The sequence below is a fragment of the Helianthus annuus genome, chromosome 12 (genome assembly GCF_002127325.2).
Source record: "Helianthus annuus cultivar XRQ/B chromosome 12, HanXRQr2.0-SUNRISE, whole genome shotgun sequence".
In the NCBI taxonomy this organism is placed as follows: domain Eukaryota; kingdom Viridiplantae; phylum Streptophyta; class Magnoliopsida; order Asterales; family Asteraceae; genus Helianthus; species Helianthus annuus.
The window spans coordinates 1015273-1042762 of NC_035444.2; the positions used below are offsets into that span (position 1 = coordinate 1015273).

General features: G+C 34.9%; 3 protein-coding genes across 7 annotated transcripts; 2 read left to right on the forward strand and 1 right to left on the reverse strand.

The window, feature by feature from the left end:
* Nucleotides 1–931: 931 nt before the first annotated feature.
* Nucleotides 932–7808, forward strand: LOC110893712 (threonine synthase 1, chloroplastic). 2 transcript variants are annotated; one of them, XM_022140820.2, is made up of 3 exons: nucleotides 932–1108; nucleotides 4889–5488; nucleotides 6740–7808. In XM_022140820.2, exons 2-3 carry the CDS (start codon nucleotides 4897–4899, stop codon nucleotides 7693–7695), a joined length of 1548 nt encoding a protein of 515 aa, XP_021996512.1. In that variant the 5' UTR covers nucleotides 932–1108; nucleotides 4889–4896; the 3' UTR covers nucleotides 7696–7808. The 2 variants fall into 2 exon arrangements, with proteins under 2 accessions (XP_021996512.1, XP_021996513.1); XM_022140821.2 differs by having other exon boundaries at nucleotides 932–1103.
* Nucleotides 7792–11489, reverse strand: LOC110893714. 4 transcript variants are annotated; one of them, XM_022140824.2, is made up of 6 exons: nucleotides 11295–11488; nucleotides 10562–10629; nucleotides 9297–9413; nucleotides 8365–8488; nucleotides 8162–8279; nucleotides 7792–8081 (listed from the first exon to the last, which is right to left on the reverse strand). In XM_022140824.2, the coding sequence occupies exons 2-6, from the start codon at nucleotides 10569–10571 to the stop codon at nucleotides 8022–8024; spliced, it is 429 nt and encodes a 142-aa protein (XP_021996516.1). In that variant the 5' UTR covers nucleotides 10572–10629; nucleotides 11295–11488; the 3' UTR covers nucleotides 7792–8021. The 4 variants fall into 4 exon arrangements, with proteins under 4 accessions (XP_021996516.1, XP_021996515.1, XP_021996514.1 ...); XM_022140823.2 differs by having other exon boundaries at nucleotides 10562–10632; XM_022140822.2 differs by having other exon boundaries at nucleotides 10562–10651.
* A 10211-nt stretch (nucleotides 11490–21700) lies between these two features.
* On the forward strand, nucleotides 21701–27288 carry LOC110893711 (mitogen-activated protein kinase kinase 2). Its single transcript, XM_022140819.2, has 9 exons — nucleotides 21701–21930; nucleotides 22034–22118; nucleotides 23463–23597; nucleotides 24573–24797; nucleotides 25275–25457; nucleotides 25540–25763; nucleotides 25843–25888; nucleotides 25985–26084; nucleotides 27093–27288. Exons 1-8 carry the CDS (start codon nucleotides 21854–21856, stop codon nucleotides 26075–26077), a joined length of 1068 nt encoding a protein of 355 aa, XP_021996511.1. The 5' UTR covers nucleotides 21701–21853; the 3' UTR covers nucleotides 26078–26084; nucleotides 27093–27288.
* The last annotated feature ends 202 nt before the right edge of the window (nucleotides 27289–27490 follow it).

Here is a 27490-nt window from a genome sequence, read left to right on the forward strand (position 1 = left end):
GGTTATCGGTCCCTTAGTGAGATATCGGTACCCATTTATTGGTGATATTTGACTGATATATTACCGATCCTGATATCAGTATTTTTCTTCTTAGTTCTACAATTCCTTCATATTGCTCCTATCCTATTAGTGTTTTGAGTCTTAATTATTAGTGTTCTAAGTTTTTTTTTTTTTTTTTTTTTTTGAAAAACTAAGTCTTAATTAGTTCCTACTTGCTACAATTGTTAGTGTTTTGCAAGTTTCAAAAGGTTAATTTGTTAATGATCTTTGTTACTCTGAATTTCATAAATGAAGTAGTTAATGGTAGTTAATGCCGGGGTTACCATTATCCTTTTTGTAATGATTAATCCTGTATGTGTTCCTAAGAAAAGGAATTTGTCCATTTTTTGGGGTCTCAAAGGAGCGTGGAAACACATAAGAACTCTTGAGTGGAAATGAAAAAGAGATGAAACTCCAGTTCCTTCGGAAATGGTCAGATCTTCGGCTACAAAGTCTAAATCTCCTAAAAAGTGTACATGATTAAACATGTCTAATAAAAAGTACACTATGTAATTTTCTGTTTTTTTCAAATAATAAAATTAGAAAGCTAGGTTCATCATTTCTCATATTGATGCATAAAAGATATAAAAAAGTTATAAAAATAAGATACAAAGTAGCTAAATGTATGTTTAACAAGATTAACACCACAAGGACCATGATACTTACTATCACAACTCAATAACAGCAAGAGGACTACTTAATTATACCTAAAAGATGAACAAAATGCAATGATACCATCACAAAATTACAAATAAAAATAAACTTATAAAATTACCTTTTATAGACTTCACCAAAGGTACCACCCCAAAGCCTTTTCCTAAATTACCTTTTGTGCCGTTTTTTTTTAATTCCTCTTTCTATATCTTTCTCGAATTTAAAACCCATTTAGGGTTACAACAATACAGACCCATCACACAAAAACAGAACAAAGGCCTCCTCCTGCCTCCACCTTCAGCAACATCAGAGTCAGAATCAGCAGCGGCTGCCTGCGGCGCCTCCACCTTCCGACCGCCGACGCCGGCCGTCCTCCGCCTCCACCTTCTGATCACCTCTGCTTTGAACTAGTAAGGTCTGGTTTTTGACTTTTTGATTGAATTGAGTTGAGAAATTTGGGCTGTTTTAAATCAATTGAGTTGGAACTGTAAAATGCATCACGATTCTTTACTAATACTTGATTTTGTATTGAGCACAATTAATAGAAAGATCGTAGATGTGCGGATGTAGAGCACAATTAATAGATGGTTTCTCTGTCATTGATAATTCAAACATAAAGAAAGATTAGTTAAGGATTATTTTTAAATAGATTAGGACTAAAAGTGTAGAATTTTGGGTACGGATAGGAGTTACAGTTTAGTTTAGTTTTGATAGGTAATCTGCAAGGTCATTATAATCAGCTTTTGATTTTTTAAACTTGAATTTGGTATTTAGGCATTATCAGATAGGCTATCGCCATATTTGCGATCATGTCTATGTTGTCATTAAGGTTGATGTACTAGAAATTTTTTATTCATAATTTCAGTTTTCATTTGTTCTGTTTCGATCATTGTTCTTGTCCGCAAAGTATGAAACTGAACTCTTGCCTCCCCTTGTTATTTTGTATCTAAGCTGCATTTTATCTCCTTGGGAATTTGAACGCTAGGTTCACCGTGTATGTGATTCTGGAAAAATACTCCCAATCTCCGAGTTATTTTCATCATTAGTTCTGTTTTCATGCTCTAGCATAATGGTTCGTTCAGTTGATTGAAGTGCAGAATGGCATTATAATGTTCAGTCACGTGTTATGTTCGTTCTTATAAAAACCAAAAATCAGCGATAAATACATGTAGATGGAACAATATAGCCTCTGTTAATCCCATATTTTTGTACAAGATGACTCAGAAATTGTTTACAAAAAAACCAAAGATTTTATTTCGCGAAGCTGATTATGGCGTTTGGCCAGCAAAACGAATAGTGATCTGGAGTAAGAATTCTGGAACAGTTGGATACTACCGAAGATAAACTACTTTGTATGGAGGGCATGTATTAATCGATTACCATCGAAGGCAGCCTTAATAAGGCGAGGAGTGCACATACCGAATCAACTATGTTGCAGATGTGGCAAGAGGGTGGAAAACACGGATCATATGCTGGTATCATGTCTAATGCGCAATCATTTTAGTGGCAGATCTTTATTTGGTTAAACTAGAGATGGGCATAATAACCGGTTCCAAACCCGACCCGGTAGACCCGACCAGGAACCGGTTCTAGTTCCTACCCACTGTATAGAAGAACCGATTCCGGGTTCAAAAAACCTGTAGGTTCTTACCCGGTTCCACATTTTATAAAAAAAATAGGGTCGTACCCGGTTCCTCCGTAAACACAAAGAACCGGCAGCATTAACATAAAACCGATTACATTAAAAGTTAAAACCAAACATTACCTACCATTAAAACATAACATTAACATAAAACCAAATATCATAGGAAAACATCATAACTAAACATAAGATTAACATAAAACACACTCAAACCAACATCACATAAACACACTAAACCTTCGAAGAACCGGTTCCGGATGATTCACCACCTTCACTTTTCTTCGCCGTAGCATTTGTCACCAGACAATGACGGTCGGTGTGTTTTTTAAGCATCGAGTTCGCCGTAGCCTTCATGAACTTCCCACAACCTTTGCAACGTGCCATTCCATGGCTATCGGACATCAGGCACAGATCAAAGTGCTTCCAAACTTGGGGTTTTTTTTTGGTTTCCAAAACCATGACCACTTCATTGTTGCATGCCATCTGATTTGAGGTGTAACTTGAAGGTTGAAACCGATTTGAGTGGGACTAAGTTTTGGTTGAAGGTGATATGCTTATAAACACTTGAAACCGATTTTAAAGTTTTAATGGCAATTAATCGATTCCAACGGATATAAAGCCGTTAGGAATCGATTCCGGCAGCTTTATTGCAGCTTTTTCTGGAAGATACCCGGAGGAACCGGTTCCTCCGAGGAACCGGTTACAATATACCTGAACCGGTTACGAACAGTTCCGGTAATTTTGGTTTGAAACTGGGTACTAACCGGAACCGGGTCCTAGTAGAATCTGTTCCATTCAAACTCAGTCAAGAACTGGGTACGGTTAGGAACCGGTTCCGGGTATACAAAAAACCCGATTTGCCCATCTCTAGGTTAAACCATTCAGGAACAGCTAGAGATGCAGGCCCAAGTGTGGAAGATCATGCCATGACATTTCTAGAGGCCCATGATCGAGCTACCAAAGGTGATTTACGAAAATGACCGTAACTTTTGCTACGGATCTCCGTTTTAGGCGTTCGACCAGTCAAATTGAAGCTTGAAACGAGGAGCACGTCGTGGCAAGGCCCGAAAGGAGCTTGTCCAAGTTTCGGTCCAAAAAACGTATTCTAGTGGGAGTTGCGGGTTTTTATGTTTTTTCCATGTTTTATGCATTTTGTTTTTGGGTTTGTGTTTGGCCCATGGCCTTTTTATGGCCCGTTTCGAACTTCGGTTCTTATTTATGTTCTCCACATGTAATTCGTATGGTCATTCATCAGTTTATGCAATAATCATTTGACCATTTCAAATTCTCTGCCTTTTGGGTTGGATTTGGGGGTTTGAGTAAGATTATCACGGGTATTCACAGATTCAACGTGATCAATTCTTCATTATCATTCACACGCTACATCAGCTAGGCATCGTGCAATGAAATCCTACAAATTTATACTACTCTAAATGGTTCAAATTCCCATAGCTGACCACCATCTTCCACGTTCTACCCCTAGGACCTGCCAGAAGCGTCTCCCTTGGGACCCATCAATGCTCAATCCGGAACCTCACCAATGGCGCAACCACCTTGGAACCCCGTAGTCAAGGGGATTCTCGCCTAAGAACCAGTGAGACTCCATGATACTGTTGACACTAAAATCACCAACAAATTAAACGTATGTGCACTGATTGTGTGAATTTGAGATCGACTAACATCCACGCTCCACTCCCTCCAAATAGTAAACTTCATAATCAAACGAATCATATAAATACAATAGGTATCGTTCTGAATTAAACCAACCATAGGTGCATCTTGTTGTCTAGCTTATTTAATGAATTCTATGGTACTGGCTGGACTACTATCTTTTCACTAAAGCATATGTTCTAATAGATATTTAATAACGAGGCACATAAAAATGTCATAGTGAGCCCAAGTGATGTAGAGGGTGCACTGCATATTGTAATTAAGGAACATAAATATAATGAGAATATATCTAATCTAGCATAGTCAGAATATATGAGCCAGCCAGAATAAATTCAAAGAAATGCATCTTAACTGCTTATCTATGTAGTTAATATCCCGATATATCAACCGATATATCAGTGATATATCGGTTATCGGTCCCCTGCCGAGATAGCGGTACAAAATATTGGTCAGAATATCGGTACTGATAATATCAGCGATATTGTCCGATATTTGACCTATATAGGACCGATATTTGATCGAAAAATCACTGATTTTCCCGATATCAGTACCATTCTTCTTTTTTCTACCGTTCATTTTTCTTCTTATTGCTGCTATTAGTGTTTTAAGTCTTAATTGTTAGTTGTTATTGTTAAATGTTAGTGTTTTAAGTCTTAATTGTTAGTTGTTATTGTTAAATGTTAGTGTTTTAAGTCTTAGTCAGTTCTTACTTGTTACAATTGTTAGTGTTAAATTGCTATATATATAAATTTAGCATGATATTAAAATCACCGATATCCAACCGCGATAACCGATATCTCAAATATCGGTCCTTGACCGATATCCGATATTTTACCGCATTAACTACTTAGCTGCTTATGTCACACGTGTATATTATTTCAGATAACTTAATGTCTTATCAGCAGCATCTGACTCTACAACACCACCCACTTGTTCATCCTCTCCTCTTTCACACGTCAAACATGGCTTACACTTACTCTCCGACCACCACCTTCTTCCCAAAACACCACCTCCGTTCCACCACCATCAACTGCACCTCCTCCTCACCACCACCCACCACCGTCACCACCACCAACAACCGCCAACCAGTCCCTCTCCTCCCATTCTCCGCCAAATACGTCCCCTTTAACTCCATCACCGACGAATCCTACTCACTTGACGAAATCATCTACCGGAGTAGCTCCGGCGGCCTGTTGGATGTTCAACATGACATGAATGCTTTGAAACAGTTTGATGGTAAGTACTGGCGCACGTTGTTTGACTCACGTGTCGGTCGAGCCACGTGGCCGTATGGCTCCGGTGTATGGTCGAAAAAAGAGTGGGTGTTGCCGGAAATTGATAACGATGATATTATAAGCTGCTTTGAAGGTAACTCGAATCTGTTTTGGGCTGAACGCTATGGAAAAGAGAATCTCAGTGGAATGAACGATTTGTGGGTGAAACACTGTGGTATAAGCCACACCGGCAGCTTCAAGGATTTAGGTATTTTATTTATTTATTTTATAACAAGTTGTAAATGTAAAATAGAATAAAGGAAAAATTACAAGTTTTGTCCTTTATCTTTATACCACTTTTCAGGCGGTGTCCTTTTTAACAAATGTTGACAGGCGGTGTCCTTTACTAGGTATTTTGTTGCAAGTTTAGTTTTTTACACCCAACCCAGTTAAAAAATCCTGTTAATTGTTGACAGACGGTGTCCTTTACTAGGTATTTTGTTGCAAGTTTAGTCCTTTACCTAGGTATTTTGTTGCAAGTTTAGTCCTTTACACCCAACAATTAGTAGGGTTTTTTAACTGGGTTGGGTGTAAAGGACTAAACTTGCAACAAAATACCTAGTAAAGGACACCGCCTGTCAACATTCGTCAAAAAGGACACCACCTGAAAAGTGGTAAAGTGGTATAAAGATAAAGGACAAAACTTGTATATATTTATTACTAACAAGTGAAACCACCCAATTTATAAAAATCTAAGAGAATCCACTATAGGACGTTATTTTTTGTTTTCAACCTCACAAACGTCATAATCATCGGGTTTATTACTGGACAACTCGTTTTTGACACTTATTTTTGGCAAGAAAAAACGGTTCAGGTTCATTGTCACTGTACTCTTTCATTATTAAATGTATATATTTAGAAAGAAAAATGAGTGAGTAATAAGAGTAAAATACGATTTTGGCATGTGGTTATATCACTTTTACCCTTTTAGCCCAAAAAGTAATCTTATAACATCTGAGCCCCCAACTTTTTTTTTTTAACCCTTTTGACCCCTAACACTAACCCCATCCATTTACTTTTAGAGGCCAAAAGGGTTGGAAAAAGAGACGTTGGGGCTCAGATGTTAAAAGATTCTTTTTTGGGGTAAAAGTGATATAACCACAGGAGCCAAAATCGTAATTTACTCGATTAATAATAAAAATGTGGTGATAATGTGTCAATGTTTTTAGGTTTCTTTATTGGGCGGGTATTTGATTTTTTTTCTTTATGAAAAATGAGTGTTTTCTAATATAATAGCTAACTAAACACGTTTTTATTGTTTTTTTGTTATTATTGTGTATGGTCTAACAAAGCATAATATAGCAAATTTAGTTTTCTATCCTAATCCGATATTATACTCACCAATAGGGTTAGTGTCCCATTGACAAAGAAACTCGATGTTATAAAACAAGGTAACATACGGCAGGATTAAAGAAATTCGATTTTATATAAAGAAAAACTAATGTTGTACTCTTAACAGGTATGACGGTTTTAGTCAGCCAAGTCAACCGTCTCCGTAAAATGAACAAACCGTTGGTCGGAGTAGGTTGCGCTTCCACTGGTGACACATCAGCCGCTCTCTCTGCCTACTGCGCCGCCGCGGGAATCCCTTCAATAGTGTTTTTACCCGCAAACAAGATCTCAATGGCGCAACTAGTTCAACCAATAGCTAACGGAGCTTTTGTATTAAGCATGGATACCGATTTCGACGGATGCATGAAGCTAATTCGAGAAATCACGTCAGAATTACCTATTTATTTAGCGAATTCACTAAACAGTTTGCGGTTAGAAGGCCAGAAAACCGCTGCGATCGAGATATTGCAGCAGTTCAATTGGGAGGTACCGGATTGGGTGATAATTCCAGGTGGAAATTTAGGTAACATTTACGCCTTTTACAAAGGTTTTAAAATGTGCGAAGAGTTAGGGTTAGTCGATCGAATTCCACGCCTCGTTTGCGCTCAAGCCGCAAACGCGAATCCGCTTTACTTAAATTACAAATCTGGTTGGAAGAATTTTACGCCCGTGAAAGCGACCACTACATTCGCTTCGGCTATTCAAATAGGAGACCCAGTGTCAATAGACCGAGCTGTTTACGCTTTGAAAAACTCGGATGGAATAGTTGAGGAAGCGACTGAGGAGGAGTTGATGGATGAGATGGCGGCTGCGGATGCTACGGGGATGTTTGTGTGTCCGCACACGGGTGTGGCGCTTGTGGCGTTGCGGAAGCTACGGGAGAGAGGGGTGATTGGGAGAAGTGATCGGACTGTGGTGGTGAGTACCGCGCATGGGTTGAAGTTTAGTCAGGCTAAGATCGATTATCATTCGAAGGCGATTGAAGGGATGGGGTGCAAGTTTGCGAATCCGCCAGTGGAGGTGAAGGCGGAGTACAGTGCTGTTATGGATGTGCTTACCAAGTATCTTAGTAAGGTTTCTTAGTGGTCACTGTGATTCAATTCAATGTTGTTAAAGTTGTGATCATGGTATGTGTAAAAAATAAAATAACATATTTTTTTAAACCGAGATCGTCAACAATTCTTAAAATCTGTAAATAACATTCAAAGCAAAAAGGAAAGAAATCCAATATACATGCAAAAATTTGAGTAATAAGATTGTAAAGGTTCTCAAGATTGTACATTTTAGTTGGTATACAAGTTTCATCTATTTTCATGTTACTCAATACTTGTATGTTGTATCTACAAGCTGCTGCGGCTGTTCGGATTCAATCAAGCAACCGACAAAAACATCATCATACGCCAGCATCATCAGCTAGAAAAGTAGAAAATTGTCGCTACAATAAACAAGATAACTGAAAACCCCATTGCCTGCAACCACAAGCACATTATGTTTAGTATCTAGAGTGGGCAATTTCAACCCGTTTATGCGAAAATGGGTCAATACTTACAGCAATTGCAGAAGCAGCAAGACCCGCGCGCTCCCTAGGATCTTTCCTATAATAGCTTCCCAAATAGAGGAATGTAGCATAGTACCACATCAAAGGGAACCCAAACCCTATTAAGAAACTGAAAAAAAACAGATGTTAACACATAATTTTATTTATTTATTATTTTTTTTTTGGGAGGGGGGTTGTGAGAGAAGTATGCTTACGAAAACCATCCGATTCCACAACCGAAACAAGGGAGCGGTTTGTCATAAAGTCCTTGCTGGAAACCATTTTCGTTGATATGTGCATACTTGCCTTTTTCACGATCATTGTTTTTCGATGTATACCCTGCGATTAACATGTTTCCTACATAAGTTTAATCACTCCCCATAACTTCTCATTTTCCCAAATTGTAAAAAAACCTTAATGCTTTATATTTGACCTAGTAAATTACTTTCAATAATTCTAATTAGGCCTGTAAACATACCGAACAAACACGAACATAGGCATGTTCGTGTTCGTTCATTTATCTTTAACCGAACATGAACACGAACATATAATTGAACACATTTTTTTGTTCGTGTTCGTTCATTAAGAAACAGGCATGTTCATGTTCGTTTATGTTCGTTCATTTAAAGCCTAAACGAACAGTTCACGAACATTAACGAACACAAGAAAAAAAATTAAGTGAACATATTTGAATAAACATAAACAAACAAAAATTAACATGATTGAACAAACAAGTCTAATATATTACAGTTCATTCGAAAACACATCTAAATTAGGGTTCATAGATATACTAATTAGTTATATTTATAATTAGTTAGAAAATCTAATATCTATATAAATATAACTATTTATGTATTTACTAAAAATTAAACGAACATAAACAAACATAAATAAGCGAACGTTCACGAACATAAATGAACGAACATAAATGAATGTTCATGAACATAAATGAACGAACACAAGGTGTGTTCATGTTCGTTCATTTAATTAAACGAACAACTTTTTTTTTGTTCGTGTTCGTTCATTTATTAAATAAACAAACATAAATGAACTTCCCGCCGAACAAGTTCATGAACAGTTCGTGAACGTTCGGTTCATTTACAGGCCTAATTCTAATACTATTTATTACATCACACCTGATATCTACCTTTAAACATTAAAAATAAGCGAGATGACGGCCTCAAAAGACCAAGATGTTTATCTGCAACCGATTTCACCAATTCAAGCCCATTTTTCAAAACCTTTCCCTCCTCCATAGCAGCGTCTATGAAACCAAAAAGTCCCAATATAATTCATCAGTGTACAAATTACAGGTTTAATCTAAAAAACATTTGGTTTTTCAAACTCCCAGTATCTTCTGTATGACTATTGAAGCTAGAATTCAAATCTACTAGTGTAGGATTTCAAGTTGATGTATCTTTTGGAGTTTAGCGAGTAAAAATGCGTGATAAACGGAGTTACCGAGACACTAACACGAGATTTATTATCAGCATTCAGAAATTAATATTTGGTTTTTTATAATAATAATAAGGATAACCTTAAAGGAGTTACTTACAAAACGTTAAGCATATACGCTACAGACAAATGTTAAGAAATCGAAAGGGATTTGTCATTAATGTGCATAACAATGCATAGTGTTGTCTGGTTTAGAGGTTGTAATCAAAGTATATTTCTGAACAGTTTTGTTTTTCATGTGTATTTACATTACACCTAGGGCTGCAAACGAACCGAACGAACACGAACAAGACCTTGTTCGTGTTCGTTTGTTAAGAAATATATGTGTTCACGAACCGTTCACGAACACTTATCGAACGAGATTTTATGTTCGTGTTCGTTTGTTAAGGAAATGAACTTGTTCATGTTCGTTTGTGTTTGTTTGTTAATTTTAGGCAACGAACAAAAACGAACGTTGACAGACACAAATGAGCACGAATTAATGTTCATGAACACAAATGGAAACAAACGAATACAAACAATCGTTCATGAACAAAATATACAATACACTGACACTTAGTAGATATTTAACTTGTCGGAATTTTGAAGTATTTAAATAAAAATATAAAAACTAAAAACACTAGTGAACTATCAAACACAAACGAACACGTTACCGAACGTTCACGAACATAAACGAAGACGACCTCTGTTCATGTTTGTTCATTTAACTAAACGAACGAAATTCTTGTTCGTGTTCGTTTGTTTCATAAACAAACGAACACGAACGAACTTCCCGCCAAACAGTTCACGAACTGTTCGCCGAACGTCTGGTTCGTTTGCAGCCCTTTATTTACACCTCTAAGCTAAACCGTAAGGCTACATGCTGTGCTATAAGATAAACAAATAAATGGCACATAATCTAACAGACATAAAGATACGAATGTAAACAAGATTCAAGGAAAAGTCAAAGTGACTTACTCTGATCCATTTCAAAGTTGAAATATCCAGCAGGCTGCTCCAAACAGCTACTAGCTTGAAGTACCTACCTGCTTTTGTATGTTCAACAGGCTACATCAAATTTGGTCAAATTTCATATCTAAGCGGTTATCGTCTTGATAGCAAAGAAAGCATGAATATATGTTACTAATCATCTTCAACTCCTAAGTCTATTATCAATTCAGGGGCGATGCTTTGAAGGGGCCGGGAGGGGCGCCTGACCCCCCGAACTTTTCGGCCAGTAGTGTTATACATGTAGTTTTCGTATAGAAATTTTTGGGTATATATGTTTTCGACCCCCGGGTTATATAGAAATTTTTGGGTATATACGTTTTCCGCAACCCCCCCCCCCCTCTTAAAAAATTTCAAGCTTCGCAACTGATTATCATTTTATCATTCCAAAACTAACCTAACAATACAGCAAATTTTAATTGATCATCTGATTACAAATTCTTGTTTCGATTAAAAAATTCAAAATTTAATACCAAATTTCAATAAAAACTACAAAACAACTTATGAGTTCCCAATCCCTAAAAAAAGTTAACAAATTTCATAGCCTTGGTTAATTTTACAAGAATCCTAGAACTTCAGACATATAAACATAAAGATTAATCAACTAAACAATCTGAGCAAAATCATAAATCAATAACTGACACCAGATCAAATAAACCCACATAGAAAAAAAAAACCACATGCCATAGAGCAAAATTAATACCTAATAAAGAATCTTGATTGCTGTTGAGAGGTCAGAAATTAGGAGTAAATGGTTATGCAATTGTGAGAAGAAGATGCAATGAATAATAAAATGAAAGGGTTTTGTATTTAATTCTGGGAATGAGACAACACAAGAGGAGGAAGAGCAGAGTAATAAGCAATTGACTCCCTTTCTTCATCGTCGTCCGTTGCACCAACTACAAATAAAGGAACTATGCAGTATAATACAATTAATCAATTCAAAAAATTATAAAAGAAAAAGTCATTTTCATAAAACTTTTATAATATATTGCAAACTGTGTCCTTTATCTTCAATAATTATAGTTATAATATAAAATATAACTATTTTTATAAAATTTGTGAACTTTTTGTTTGATCCATGTTTTTTTTCCTAAGGGTGACTAGAGACACTCATTTTGAACACTCTTCATTGTCATTAGATTCGATCAATGAGATTTGATCACTTCGAGTTTACCTTAAGTGATATTCGATTCATCAATCGTAGCCCATACCCGAGACATCGTCGATGGTATTCCCGCCCGGTGACTAGTACCAGAACAGGTGTACCCGAAGTTGCCCCGTCCACCCTAAGTACTAATAGTTATGAATTATGAGTTTATAGTTTAGAATTTATGTTAAGACGGCGTTATTTAATGATTTAGAAATAAACATATTTCATATATCCCCTAAAACACACATAATATGAATTATGAGTTTATAGTTTAGAATTTATGTCAAGACATTAATTATTTAGAAATAAACATATTTCATATATCCCCTGAAATAGACGTAATAATATTTTGTTAATGCAACAAAAAATCATAATTTTATATAAACATATTTAATAATTTAAAAAAATATTTTTATTAAATAAAATCTATATATGATCATTATATATTTCTCTTTCTTCATAATTATAAAAACATTTAAACTGATGTTACTGTTGTAAAGAACACACAATATTTAAATGTACACTTAGTATATTTTGTTGGTATAATATAATTAAGAATATAACGATGAAACTGGTTATTAGTTTTAAAATTTATATTTTTAAACAAACTAAAATTAAGCGAATATGGGAATAATGTATAATTATAATTCGAACGCTTTATTCATCAAGTTATGAACATCTTTTGTTGATTGAAAGCTCTAAAGTTTCATTATTATAGAAAAAGATAAAGCAAATGTAATTACTTTTTTAAAAGTTGATATAGGGTTATATACAACGTTTTGAATTAATAATGAGTTATCCTGAGAGTTCCTTTTTTATATTCCCTAATAATAAACACTAATGCACTCACTCGGAAAGATGCATAACGCATGTATTTCCTGATCACTTGTGCTTATGGTCAAGGGGTGGTCCTGACTACAAAGAGTTTTAGAGTCACCCCGCAAGCCAGAGGCATGACAAAATCAATGAACTATGATTATAAGCGAGATAAAAAGTTGGTCAATGCCGGGACAAGAGTGTCACATGAGTAGAGGACACTCTCCTTGACAAATGGTACAAGAGGAGGAAAGAAAAACACTTCGGATTATGTGGTTTGCTTGTGTTACTCTCCCAGGTTATAATTTTTTGTTGCACAATGATGATGGGGGCATTAATACAAGGTGGAGGCCCATGGCCGTTGAGTAATTTTGATAGGTTAGATCACAACATCGGAGTGTCACATGAGGTTACATGCGGGCCGGCCCAACCCCAAGAATTTTGTGGCTTGAGCTTTAGGCCTCCAAATCAATAGGGTCTCCAATTAAAAAAAAAATTATATATGATATTTGGGCTAGACTAAACTTATTTTTATACGTATAAAAAATATATAAAAATACAAAAATAAATAAATTAACTTCGCCAACAATAAAGCTTTTAGTTTATTTTGCCGGTCTCAAGCCCAGGTAAAAGAGGGTTTTTCTCAAATAGTGTTTTTTTTTTTTTTTTTTTTTTTTTTTTTTTTTTTTTTTTTTTTGAAAAAAGGCCTCACGTTTTTAATTTGCTTTAGGCCATCAAAATGGTTGAGCCGGCCCTGGTTAGAGAGAGTAATGGATCAACGGAGGCATCATCATGCTCACCACATGATATGGGCGAATGGATGTAAACGTAAATGAGTAATGTGCCAATCCAAAGGGATTGTGGTCACTACACGCTTGGGCTGAATACGTGAATGCCAAACGTCCTAACCCAAAAAGTCAAACTAAAATCAAATTATTGAGGGGTGTTGCAATTTGAACAACAACCATGCATGATTTTGGTGATGGGAATATGTCACGAGCCAAATAGTCAAAGGCCTCGGTGCACTCAGGTATACGTTTATCACGTAATTTTCTTTCCATTCATACTTATTTGTTGGAGTGAAACGTTTGGAGTACCACATTTTTCTTTCAAGTATCTACTTTATATTCAAGTATCCAAGTCATGTTCAATAAAATGAATCAAGTTCGTACAATACAATTACACAAAACATTTATAATGATTATACAAAAATATAAATAAAAATATACCAACTTTTGTTCACGTATTTTGTTACCACAGAAACATAATTTTGTCTTATATTCTTATTTGTGTAACCAAACCTACCGCCTACATATATTTAATTAATGAATTTCTCATAAAACAACTTATATCTAGAAGGTTTTATTTTATTTTATTAATGTCAAAGAGCACCATAAATTATGGAAAATTGATAGACAGACGAGGTTGGAATTTTATTTTATTCTTATAAAGAACCAACCTAACTATGCATACATGTGTTGTAATGTAAGCTTAGGGAGTTTTTCAAAAAAAAAAAATGAAAATTTTCCTTTTCAACCTTAAAGTTTTAAAGTCTAACAATTTAAGTTTTAAGTTTAATCTTTGTTTCCTTTTTAACCCTAGACTTTTAATCTTTGATAATTTAAGTTTAAAGTTTTAATCTTTGATAATTTAACCCTTTTGATTAATTTGATTTTTCCCTTCTAATTCAAAAATTTCTATCTTATACGATTTAACTCCTTTGATTAATTTGATTTTTCACTACTAATTCAAAAGTTTCCATCTTTTGCAATTTAACCACTTTGATTTTTTTTACTTATGTGTGGTAATCTTGGCTTTGGGGGTTTTTCAAACAAAAAATGGTTATGCATATGGTTGTTAAAACGTTGGCTTTTGGGGGTTTTTAAAAAAAATTGTTTTTTTTACTTTTCACCCAAAAGTATTTCATAAATTACTTTTAACCCAAAACTATTTGTTTTTTTACTTTTACCACAAAACTTTTTATCTTTTGCAATATATCCTCACAACTTTTTTTTACTTTCAGCTTTGGTCCTTTATAGCTTTTGTTTTACGCAAATTTTTCGCTTTATGCTTCGTTCTAAATTTTGTGACTTAACACATCGCAACGTGCGTCTTTGGTTTAACGTTTTTACGTTTCGTCTATTTTCCCCCGTTTGACAGGTTCAACATGACGTGCGCGTCATAAATCGACTTAGTTATAACTAAAGAATCCCCGCCGCATTGCGGCGGGTCGTAATTCTAGTTTTGACTTAAAAGTCATAGTCACCCCCATGTTACATTACTGAGGCACTGAGCACGTGATCTAATCCCATTTCATATCTCATTTATTTATTTATTTATTTATTTAGTAGCCTACAATACATGAATGACCCCCCACGTCGGTAGCAAGAGTTATTTCTAGAGCAAAATTGACAATATGTTGTTGTTGCCAACTTGCCATTGTTGCCTTATGCTTATGGTCTCATGGATCGAGAAATTAACAATGTCATGACATCATACAACTAAAAAAGGGAATTGTCATGGTTATCTTGTATATTTTTTTGTATTATTTATTTATTTTTCTTTTTATTTTAACATTGCAAGCTTATCAGAAGATTCAATGGTGCTTGTATGATGACTAAGATCGCAGTGACAAGAGCGTAACACATAGGAAAAATGTATACACGGTTATAAAGTGTTTATTGGACAATCTAGAAGAGTAGAAGGAATAAATTTAAGCAACCAATAATGAGTGAATAAGTTGTTTAGTACTTTCTATAAAAATAAATGTTTAATCAAACACATAAGCAGAGGAGGGTTCTCATACAAGATGCTTGTGGCGTATGAAATGTACGCAACATTCACATTCATTCATTCCCTATGATCAATAACTCAAAATAAAGTAATGACAATTACGTAATTTAAAGGATATTATAGTTTTTTTCTCTCATGAATTCAATTACCCTTTATTTTCAAACGGCTATAATCTTTTCATACGATAATATTTTGTTAAAATACTCTGTATTAACGAACATTTCATTCTCTTTAATTTGATTATAATATTGGTAAATTTTATTAATTAAAAAAAATTACAAGCTATAAAGTTACGTGATTATGTTTGACATAGTCAATGGATGCCTAAATCATGTACCATGTGTGCAAAAGAAGCAACAAATGCTCAATGTAATAATCGCGTACCATGTGTGCAAAAGCAGTAACAAATGTTCAATATAACACTACATCTATAATCACGTAACGATTTATATTATAGATCTAATCACGTAATAGCATAAAAACAATTAAGTTCTCATTATATTAAATGTATATCACCAGTGGCGGATCTTGCCCGTTGAACGTCCCAGGGCCGAAAGACACGGGCACTAAAAAATGTCTGGGCCGAACATAGTATATATAAAAAATTTCGATCGAAATGCGGAAAATTAGCACTACGGCCGAAAAACTTGTCAGGGCCGTGGCCCTGGCACAGGCCTTCTAAGAACCGCCCATGTATATCACATAATATGCATAACTTTAGTAAAAAACATTACAATAAAAAAATTATAATAACATAATTACGTACTGATACACAATCACGTGTGACATTACACTTGTTATCTATGGTACGTGATTATAGATGTAGGGTCACATTATGCATTTGTTACTGCTTGCACATATGGTACATAATTATTTACTGGAACATAATCACGTAACGTTACACAAATCACGTAACTTTATAGCTTCTACAATGATTTTTTTTTAATTTAAGAAAAATATAACAATAGTCTGCTCAAATTAAAGAGAATGAAATGCTCGTTAATACGGTGTATTTTTTTTGAAAATATTATCATATGAAAAAGTTATAGTCATTTGAAAATCAAGGGTGAAATAAGTTCAAGGAAGAAAATAACATAATATCCTTTCCTTTTTAAATTGAAAATGACGCTTGTTATACTCATATTCTCGCGTACATTTCGTATGATTTTTTTGTCTTATACGTGATTCAATGCCCATATCATATGCATAAAAAAACACATGAAAAAAAAATGTAAATTACGGTTTTCGTCTTTTATGGTTTGGCAATGTTTACCACTTTTATCACTTTCCTTTTGTCTCGCAGAGATTGAGGTTTCTGAATTTGCCATTTCAATCCAATTGACCAATACTGCTCAGTAGTTATATTAATATTGAGTAAAATGTTAAAATCGTCCCTAAGGTTTCTATACTTTTGGGTGTACGTATAAAATAAGAATTTTTTAACTGGTTCGCTAAGTTTGAACTTTATTTCTATTTCCATTCAAATGACTAACCTAGTTAAAATTTAGTCAATGACAATAAAATTCAACCTCAGGGCCCAGTTACAAAAAAAAAAAAAAAAAACTTATTTCAGATGTAACACCTAAAAGTGCCCAAACCTTAGACACGATTTTGATATTTTACTCATTAAGATTTGACTAAGTGTATTTAAAAAAGAAAAAAAATATATAAATATAAGAGTAAACTTCCGTTTTGCTCCCTGTGGTTTGGTCCCTTTAACGGTTTTGCTCTAAACCTTTCAAAATATCCATTTTACTCCCTGATCTTTGAAGACCTTTATGTTTTTGCTCCCTGCCCCTTAACGTCATCCATTTAAACAATTAAAGCATGTCACGTGCAAAACACCTGAGGGGAAATTATGTCTTTGCACGTGATATGCTTTAACTGCTTAAATGGATGACGTTAAGGGGCGGGGAGTAAAATCATGAAGGCCTTCAAAGATCAGGGAGTAAAATGGCTATTTTGAAAGGTTTGAGGCAAAATCGTTAAAGTGATCAAACCACAGGAAATAAAACGGAAGTTTACTCTAAATATAAATAGCCTTCTAAATTGAAACCCGAATACCCACAATCTATAACCTCTCCCTGTCGCCTCCCACCCCCTCTATTTTCTTCCTCACCAGAATTAGTTGCACCACCAACCCTATCTGATTTCAAATTGAGTGTGTATGTGCATAAATAATTAATATAGCGTTTTTGACAATTGTACTTGCTATTCCCTACACTTTGTCTTATGCACACTCTGTAAAGGGTACTTTGGTAGATCCACTAACAAATTATTGTTTGTGATAAGAGTGCCGAACCCACTAAAATGTATTATTAGTGTCTTAGCGTGCTTCAAGTTACATTTACACAGAACCATCAACTAAAATATAATATTAGAAAAAAATTCATTAAGTAGTAACTAACTTTCCTTGATGTTTTATATAAGTCACTTAAAGTCATTTGAAGTGCTCAACGTGTTCTAATCATAGATACAGGAGAAAGTTACTCTACAAATAAAGTTAACATATTAAACGTACGAATAGCATGAAAATCCAAAAAGCACATAGTGACATTTTTGTAATTATCTGTTTGAAGGGTAATTATCAAAATTACTCTACAAATAATTTTGATCTTGTAGAGTAATTTTGTAAAATGTTCTTATAGAGTAATTTTGATCTTGTAAGTTAATTATCAAAATTACACTAACCCCCCACCCCCCAAAAACCTAAAAAAACCTACCCCCCCCCCTCCCCACACAAAAAACCCTAAAAAAACGATAATTCGAGGTGTGCAACAAAAAACGAACTTAAAAAAAAATCCCAAAGACAAACTTTTGAAAAACGATGATCCTCATTATGAAATTTTGAAAAAACACCTACATTTATTCAATCCGATTTGATTTTATACAAAAACAAACTAATCTAAACACTGAATCAATTCTACCTTTTATTAAAATATGTTTTTTATTGTTGATAGGCCATTAACCTTTCCTTTCTACATGTTGTAAATTATGGTTACGGTTATGTGATTTATGAAGGATGTATATTTCTAAGTTGAGTCGGGCAATCATTAGGGGCACACCCACATGTAAAGGAAGGGGGACAATTGTTCCCCTCAAAAGAAAAATTTAGTATAATTTTTAGCTAGCAATATTTGATCGTGTTTTTAGGGCATGTTTGGCTAACTTTTTTGAAACAATTTATCGACTTATTGGCTTTTTGAAAGGGGTAACTTTATATAAATATAACCAAGTTTATCAACTGTTCCAATTAAGTCACTGAAACTTTTTTTTGTTTCTCTAAAGTCATTAAAGTTTCATTTGTTGTTTAATACTATGCAATTATCAGGTTACCAGGTTACCAATGATAATGTTTCAGGTTTCATAGAATAAAAATGATTTTTTTTTATTATTTTAAAACATTAGTTTCCCCAATCAAATACAAAAATTACATCATTCGTAACATCAATTGAAAGTATGAAACGACACACAAGAGTTTACCGGAGATGACGTCAAGATTTTTTGTCGCCACCGGAGATTGACGAGACACACAAGAGGAGTTATGAGAAGGAAAAAAAGAGGTAGAAACGTCCTGGATATGACGGCGAGATTTTCCATCGCCGGAGCGACTTTTTAGGTTCATAAAAGAACTTCTTTGTTCTCATGACGAACAAGATGTTCACCGGATCTGGAAAAGTAAAGAGGTCCAACAAAGCCCTCTTTGATGCTAATTTCATTTTTTATTCATACAGTAAAGACATTACTTTATTTTTATATTTATAGTTTATGAATGAAAGTTAATAATAGTTTCATTGGGCAATTCATGTGGGTTGGGAGGAATTCGTAGGTTTAAGGTGTACGTTGTCCATGGTATTGTCGATCGAAAGTTTGAAGAGTTCATGGTGGTTGGGAGGTATACATTATGTTTTGATTTTATAAAATCTACTTAACATATATATAATATGCACATAAGCACTAAAAGAAAATAATATTAAAAAAAATGGTAACCTGGTGACCTGGTAATTACACACTAATAAAACACTAAATTTAAGTTTAGTTATTTTAAAGAGACAAAAAAAGTTTGGATGAGTTAATTGGAACAATTGACAAACTTGATTACATTTATATAGCATTTTCCCTTTTTCTTGTCTAGAGTGCAACGTGTGGTCCATAACAACTTTTCGACCCTTCAGGGGCGGGGCTTTGTTTTTAGTAGATTGGGTTTTCTATTCAGAAAGGGATGGCGGCACAGTTTGTTGCTCGTCTACCTGCTATCCTTATGTAATTTGCCCTGATGTTTGGAATGGAAAAAAAAAAAATAATAAGTCATTTTATAGTGACTTTTCTAAAAAGCCAATAAGTCAATAAATTGTTACAAAAAACTTAGCTAAACATGCCCTTAGTTTGGTTAAATTCCATTACCCCATAAGAAAATCTTAGGTACGCCACAAGTAATTATGATGCTTAAAAATAATATATAGGTTAAATGATTTAGAATATATTTTAATGAATCATTTAAAGTCAAAAGAGTTAGTTAAATTCAAAGCTGTAAAATATAGTATAAATCATTTAAAATTCACCAACATATTACTAATCCAAAGATCTAAAATATAAAGAGATGATGAAAATCATTTAAAACTCGTCAACATGTTACAAAAACTGGTAACCGAGAATTCAAATCGTCTAACCACAAGCCCAAATGGTTTTCATAAGCAAAAAACAAAATACTCCGGTTTTAGATCCAATTCTGGATTAAAACAAAAACGAACCAAACCGAGCCTAACAACTTTTATAAATTAAAACAAAACTGAGCTGAGACGAGATAAGTTGTTGTCTTCCAAAGTCCGTTTTAAAGAGAGAACGGAAAAGAAAATTCATTTTTTTTTGGGATTTTTAATGTTAAAAGAGGTGGAAATAGTCCCCCTACTTGTGGCCAGGGGCGGACTCACATGGTGCAGGTCGGAGTCCACAGACTTCAATATTTAAAAAAAAGTAGAACCGGTATGTTAATTTTTTCAAGAACCTCATAAAATAAATCAGTTTGACCCCATATTATTAAAAGCAAAGATGATGTGCTGGTAAATTCCCTTGTATTCTAACAAATAGATCTCAAGTTCAAGTCTTATATGTCTTGTTTTTTAGTATGTATTTTCTTTCTCTAATTTACTTCTTTAGAATGATAAATTGAATATCTCCGAATGATTTTATTTCACATTTGATTACCAAATAAGACTTCCAACATATAGTAGCGTTCATAAAAAATATTTAAACAAAATTTTGAGGTTATGTGAAGTAATTGTGTTATTTCGGAAGCTATTGGTTCCAAACAACTTATTAATCACCACTATTTGATAACTTGATGCTTAAAAATGGTTCTATAATGTAGTTGTTTCATGTCCACTAAATGCTTTTACATTATTTCCCAGCCCCGACCCGACTACGATGACCGACCTGGAAATTTTAATGTTTGGTTGCGAAAAATTCTTACACAAAAATCGGACCCCAATGGAGAACAATCTTGGGTCTGCCACTGCTTGTGGCCTACTGGTAAGAAACTTGGGTTTTCCAATGGAGACTCAAGTTGAATTCCCACTTGTGTCATCTGAAGTGAATATAGACAATGAAGGATTTGAACTTGGCCTTGAATGAGGTTGCCAATTCGATTCCTGAGCCAAACCGAGTTTTCGTCCCACCGTGTGTTACGTAGAGAATTATGCTCTTATGGTGGCACAATGATTGTCAAGTGGCAGCCGACGGTATGGTTTCCCGGGGGAACGCCCAAAAAAGCCACACTTTAAAGATAGCGAGTGTCCGGTTAAGACAACATAGCCTGACCAGAGTGGGAAATTACATCTGATTTGAAGAGTATGGTAATGAAGTTCACCGTTCTAAAAAAAAAGAGGTGGAAATAAGAGAAATATTTACTTTACTTGTAAAATGGACAGATTTAGAGATAAACTAATCAAATTTACAAATATAGGATTTTGCTATTTACCAACTTTAACTTTGCACTTAATACAAATAAAAATAATTGTAGTGTATAGTTATAAAATTATAACGTTCTTTTCTCTTTATTTCAACTCTAGAATACAAATTATTATTTTTTTAAATCTTTTAAGGGCGTGTTTGGCTAAGCTTTTTGAAACAACTTATTGACTTATCGATTTTTTGAAAAAATCAGTATAAAGTGACTTATTGATTTTTTCTCCTCACATACACCCTCATTGCTAAACTTATGACTTAAAAAAAACAATAAGTCAATAATAAGTTGTTTCAGAAAACCTTCTGAACACAAGGTAAAACAATATAGTATTTCTTATTGAGTTGATGTGTATTTAATTAAAAAAAACAAGTACGGAAAAAAATTGTATTGTGGAAAGTGGAAAACCCCCTTTGGGGAAGACGACTTCACAAAGACTTTTCACAATTTCACCTCATTAGAAAACAACAACAATCAGAAGATCATAAAAACACTAATTTCTGCATCATTCTGTCACAACTAACCATTTTTCTACACCATGAAGAAGGGAAGTTTGGCCCCAAATCTCAAACTCAGCCTCCCTTCACCAGATGAAACTTCACTCGCTAAATTCTTGTAAATTTCTTGTTTTCCCCACTTTTTCTGTGTTTTTACATCTGGGTTTGTTGTAAAGTTTGAATCTTTATGCTGTTTTTGTGATCTTTAATGCATATTGCAGAACTGAATCTGGGACTTTTATGGATGGTGATCTGTTAGTGAACAGAGACGGTGTTAGAATTGTTTCTCAAAGCCAGTCTGATACTGTAAGTTGTTTTTGTTTTCGGTTATGGATCTGGGTTTCTTCACATTTCATATTTAGTGTATGATTTCACCTTTTAGGGTTAATTCTGTGTATGATGAGTATGTTTGTTATTTGATCCATTGGCTCAAAGTTGGTGATTGAAAAGTTGTAATCTTTGATGTTATTTAGGTGTATTATGTTGGGCTTACTGAATTTGTAATATTTTAGGTCATCTTGTTGATCAGTTACTTGTTTAATGTTTATTCATTGCACCCTTTTTTTTTTTTTTTTTTTTTTTTAAATCTGAATTGGTGTTAATGCTTTAACTCATCTTTTGAGTGGTGTTTGGGATTACTTGTATGAACTAAACTTATATGTTTATTATATATTTTAAAGGGGAATTGGCCAGTAATAATCGCATCTAGACCTTATTGGCCATTAATAATCCCACCTGAGAATATTCCCCCCACTAGTCCCATCTTTCACCTATTTTTTCCTACAATGGTCTCCCGTTAAAAAAACTTAACGGAGTTAAGCTTTATTCCAAATTACAAATAGATTTTTATGGCTTTTGATCAGAACAACGATATGAGTCCATTGATGTAAAACTTGCCTCGAAATGGTGCTCCAAGTGACTTGATTTTGGTTAACTGGAAATTTAAACACCCGAATTGAAGCGCCGTTTTCATAGTTTAGAGCACTGTTTCGAGGCAAGTTTTACATCAATGGACTCGTATCATCGTTCTAATCAATAGTCCTAAAAAATCTGTTTAAGTTTTTTTAACGGGGGACCATTGTAGGAAAAATAGGTGAAAGGTGGGACTGGTGGGGGGATATTCTGAGGTGGGATTATTAATGGCCAATAAGGTCTAGGTGGGATTATTACAGGCCAATTTCCCTATTTTAAAAGTAGAAAATTACTTTTAGTGTCTGGATGAAGAAAAATGCTTATGTTTATCGCCTTATCGGCTTATTTTGGGGTGAAATAAGCTATCTTTATGTTCTTGGTGGATTCAAAATTAGAAGTTACCTTTAAGGTAAAATAAGCTATTTTCAAAAAGTAGTTTGGGATGCTTATTTCAAACTTATTGTTCTTGGTGGATTTAAAATTACAAATTTACCCTTAAGGTAAAATAAGTTATTTTCAGTGAACAGTTTATCTGCTTCTGGTTATAAGCCATAAGCTGGTTAAAGAAGCAATCCCGACAACCGAAAGAAATGTTAAAAGATACTATTGACTACATGTTATTTCAAATCCTCAAGAAAGAAATGTTACTTGAAAGTTTATCGTATCACCTCACTAAACCGTTAACATGTCAAATAATATTTTTTTTTTCTCTCTGACATTGCTATTTTTTTGGTTCAGCCACCTCTTATTCAGCCATCTGATAACCAATTAAGCTTAGCTGATTTTGATGCGGTTAAAGTTGTTGGAAAAGGAAACGGTGGAATTGTTCGATTGGTGCAGCACAAATGGACCGGCCAGTTTTTTGCTTTAAAGGTAGTTTCAATTTTCAACTTAAATCATTTTATCATTAAGGGTTTGATAACGACAGCCCTATGGTTTTGTTTAAGGAAGTTTTCATGTTTTAAATGGTGGTCCTTAATAAAAACCCTTGTAGTTATCAAAAGCCTATCTTTTATACCTTCAAGAAAATCAAGTCTATTTTACATGAATGATACAATTCTTTCCATTTAGGAATCTTCCGTAAAATTGTGTTACTTTTTATGGGAAGTCTGAAAACGAAAGTTATTTATTTACTAGGGGTGCAAATAAGCTGAGCCCGAGCTCGACCAGGCTCAAGCTCGATTAACTTATGAGAGCTCGAGGCTCGAGCTCTGTTTTCAAAGCTCGAGCTTGGCTTGTTGGTAGTTTCTTAAGCTCTAGCTTGGCTCGCTTATTTTTTATTAATTAATATATTACATAAAATAAGCTCGACCAGGCTCAAGCTCGATTAACTCATATAGGCTCGCGAGCTCGATAAGTGAAGCTCGGGCTCGTTTACTAAACAAGCTTATTTTTAGGTTCGGGCTTGACTTGTAGACAAGTTTAAGTAAGCTCAGCTCGGCTCGTTTACTAGATAACTTTAAATAAGGGGTAAATGTTATTAAATATTAATAAAAACTAATATTACATTAAGGCCCAATAAGGCTCGATGAGCCTGACGAGCTTCACATGCCAGGCTTGAGCTCGGGCTCGATAAATAAACGAGCTTTATTTTAGGCTCAATCTCGGCTCGGGCTCGATAAGGCTTGGCTCGTTTGGAGCTTTTTCTCGAGCTGATCTCGAGCAGCTCACGAGCCGCTCGGCTCGTTTGCACTCGTATTATTTACCCATGAGGGGCAAATTCTATTAATTTCCTAATAGTTTGTGTCATTAAATAATTTAATAAAAACCAAGGAAAAAAATTCATTAAAAAGCCCTTGTTAATACACTTAAAAAGTGGTTTGCGTAACGTGTTTGTTCGATATTCAGATGATTCAAATGAATGTAGATGAACCGGCTCGCAGGCAGATTACAAAAGAACTTAAAATCAACCAATCATCACAGTGCTCAAATGTTGTTGTGTGTTACCAATCTTTTTATGATAATGGTGTCATCTCTATAATCTTGGAGTACATGGATGGTGGATCTTTAGCTGATTTTCTCAAAACCGTTAGATCAGTCCCCGAACCGTATCTTGCAGCCATCTCTAAGCAGGTCAGAAGTCCGTATTTTTTTTTGTTTCAAATATGTATCTAACGGTCGATCTATTATAAACCTAATTAATATAAGTTGCTGCAACTTTATCCTTTTTTTTCTTGAGTAAAGTACACGGATGGTCCCTGTGGTTTACCAACATTTTGGATTTGGTCCCTAGCTTTCCAAAAGTACACAGATGGTCCTTGTGGTTTGCACTTTGTAACGCATTTACTCCCTAGCCAACAAATCTAAAGGTTTTAGCATGTCCAAGTTAGGGACTAAATGCGTTAAAAGTGCAAACCACAAGGACCATCTGTGTACTTTTGGAAAGCTAGGGACCAAATCCAAAATTTTAGTAAACCACAGGGACCATCCGTGTACTTTACTCTTTTTTCTTTGTGGGAGGGAATGTGCACTTTGGTTTTATTTTGTGCAGTTTTGCCGTATATCGATTGACCCACATGATTATACACTAAATTTGATCTCTGAAAAAAGGTGCTAAAGGGTCTATGGTACCTTCACCATGAGAAACATATCATTCATAGGGACTTGAAACCCTCAAATTTGCTTATAAATCACCGCGGTGAAGTGAAGATCACCGATTTTGGTGTTAGTGCTATACTTGCAAGCACATCCGGATTGGCTAATACTCAAATCGGCACTTATAATTATATGTCTGTAAGTACCTTTAACCATATCATTATCTGTTTGATTTTTCTACCAAAGTTAATAATTTTTTTTTTAATTCATATACGTTCAGCCCGAGAGAATTATTGGAGGCAGTTATGGCTACAAGAGTGATATATGGAGCTTGGGTTTAGTTTTGCTCGAATGTGCAACGGGCCAGTTTCCGTACTCTCCACCACAGCAAGGGGAAGGATGGGTCAGTGTTTACGAGCTTATGGAAACCGTCGTTGGTCAACCGCCTCCTCATGCACCTTCCGATAAATTCTCTCCGCAATTCTGCTCGTTTATTGAAGCATGGTAAGCTGTAATATATATTAGTAGATATTATTCTCACGTCTCCTATGTCTAACGAGAACAAAATATGTTGTTATTTTAGCGTGCAGAAAGATCCCAAGGATAGGGCATCGGCAAATGAACTTATGGTACATTTATCTTTTGACAAAATTTGAGACCATTTTTATAAAATCTTTCGAGATCGTAAACTCACTTAGATGCTTCTTTTCTGTCTTGATCTCCAGTCGCACCCGTTCATCAGTATGTATGACGGCATGGCAGTAGATCTTGCATCGTATTTCACTGAAGCGGGATCCCCTCTTGCAACTTTGTTCTGAATCCCTGGTACGTAATGAATTCCATACATATTAACATTCTTGTGTGTGTGTGTGGGGGGGGGGGGGGGGATGAATAATCACTTGTCGTCTTGTGTGCCGTACTTTAAACAGAAGACGTGAAGATAGAAAAATGGATGGGTTGGTCGCGTTTGGGTGGGGCTAACGCTAGGGGTGTAAACAAACCGGGCCGAGCCCGAACCTGACTAGGCTCGAGCTCGGCTCGTCATGTTTTATGAACCTCGAGCTCGAGCTTGGCTTGGCTCGAGCCTTACTTATTTGAGCTTCGAGCTCAGCTTGCGAGTAAAACCAAAAGCTTTAGCTCAGCTCGAGCTCGCTTCAATATCACTTAAATGAGCCAAAGCTCGGCTTGCCAATGTTATCATCATTATTATTATATTATATATAAAAAAACTAAAATTTTGTTTGGGCTCGTTTAGACTCGCGAGCCTAAACGAGCTTTGTATTTCAGGCTCAAGCTTGGGCTCGGGCTCGTTATGGCTCGACTCGTTCGAGCTGTTAACCGAGCCGAACACGAGTAGCTCTCGAGCCTCTGGGCTTGTTTACACACCTAGGCTAACCCGATACACTCTGCCCAAAAACTTCGAAATGTATATACAATTGCTGTGTCATACAAAATATATTAATTTAATAATAATAAAAATATTTGAATAAAATGATTTATGGGTGTTTGGATTTACTTATTTAAAAAACTTTTATGTTTATTGTGTTTTTCAAAAAGCAGAAAAACACTTATTGAGTGTCTGGATGAAGAAAAGCGTTTTAAAGTTGCATAAGCTGTTCTCAATAAGCGGTTTGAGATTACTTATTTCAATCTGATTATTCTGAAACTTGATAAAAAAATTGTTTGAATGTTATAGATGAAAGCATAGCCCGATATGACCACTGATAAGTAAATGGGTCAAAATTGCTACCTTTTACCGTAAATTTATCTCTACACTTATATTACATGTTAAATTAAATATCCTAAAATTCTCATGTATTTTGGTAAATGCAGATTGCTAGGGTAGTGAGTGTATATTGCTGCAAGTAAAGGGCCAAAGATTTCACCTTTTTGTTGTATCATGGGTTTAAAGTTTGCAACTAGTTCTTGAAGATGAAAACTTTTTAATGAGGACTTGTAACACTTCAGGGAATGTGTAATACAGTTATATCATACATTTTTAAGTTATGTTTGATCTTTAAGGAGTTAACTTAGAAAAGTGAACTAAAAGGTGAATGCTAAGTAGAGATGGGCAAAATCGGGTATTCTTAAAACCCGGAACCGGTTCCAACCCGGAACCGGGTATGGATACAACTGAGTGGAACCGGGTTCTGGGTGGAACCGGGTCCGGGTACAACCCGGGTACACGTAAATAAATATAGAACCGGCGTAACCGGTTACGGGCTCAATGG

Coding starts and splice junctions, on each gene's coding strand:
- LOC110893712 (XM_022140820.2), top strand. CDS start 4,897: ATGTCTTATCAGCAGCATCTGACTCTACAACACCACCCACTTGTTCAT. Junction 5,489..6,739: donor CGGCAGCTTCAAGGATTTAG/GTATTTTATTTA, acceptor TACTCTTAACAG/GTATGACGGTTTTAGTCAGC.
- LOC110893714 (XM_022140824.2), bottom strand. Junction 8,489..9,296: donor CTTATTTTTAATGTTTAAAG/GTAGATATCAGG, acceptor TGTTAATCGCAG/GGTATACATCGAAAAACAAT. Junction 8,280..8,364: donor TGTGGAATCGGATGGTTTTC/GTAAGCATACTT, acceptor GTTTTTTTTCAG/TTTCTTAATAGGGTTTGGGT.
- LOC110893711 (XM_022140819.2), top strand. CDS start 21,854: ATGAAGAAGGGAAGTTTGGCCCCAAATCTCAAACTCAGCCTCCCTTCA. Junction 25,458..25,539: donor GCACTTATAATTATATGTCT/GTAAGTACCTTT, acceptor ATATACGTTCAG/CCCGAGAGAATTATTGGAGG. Junction 25,764..25,842: donor TGCTCGTTTATTGAAGCATG/GTAAGCTGTAAT, acceptor TTGTTATTTTAG/CGTGCAGAAAGATCCCAAGG.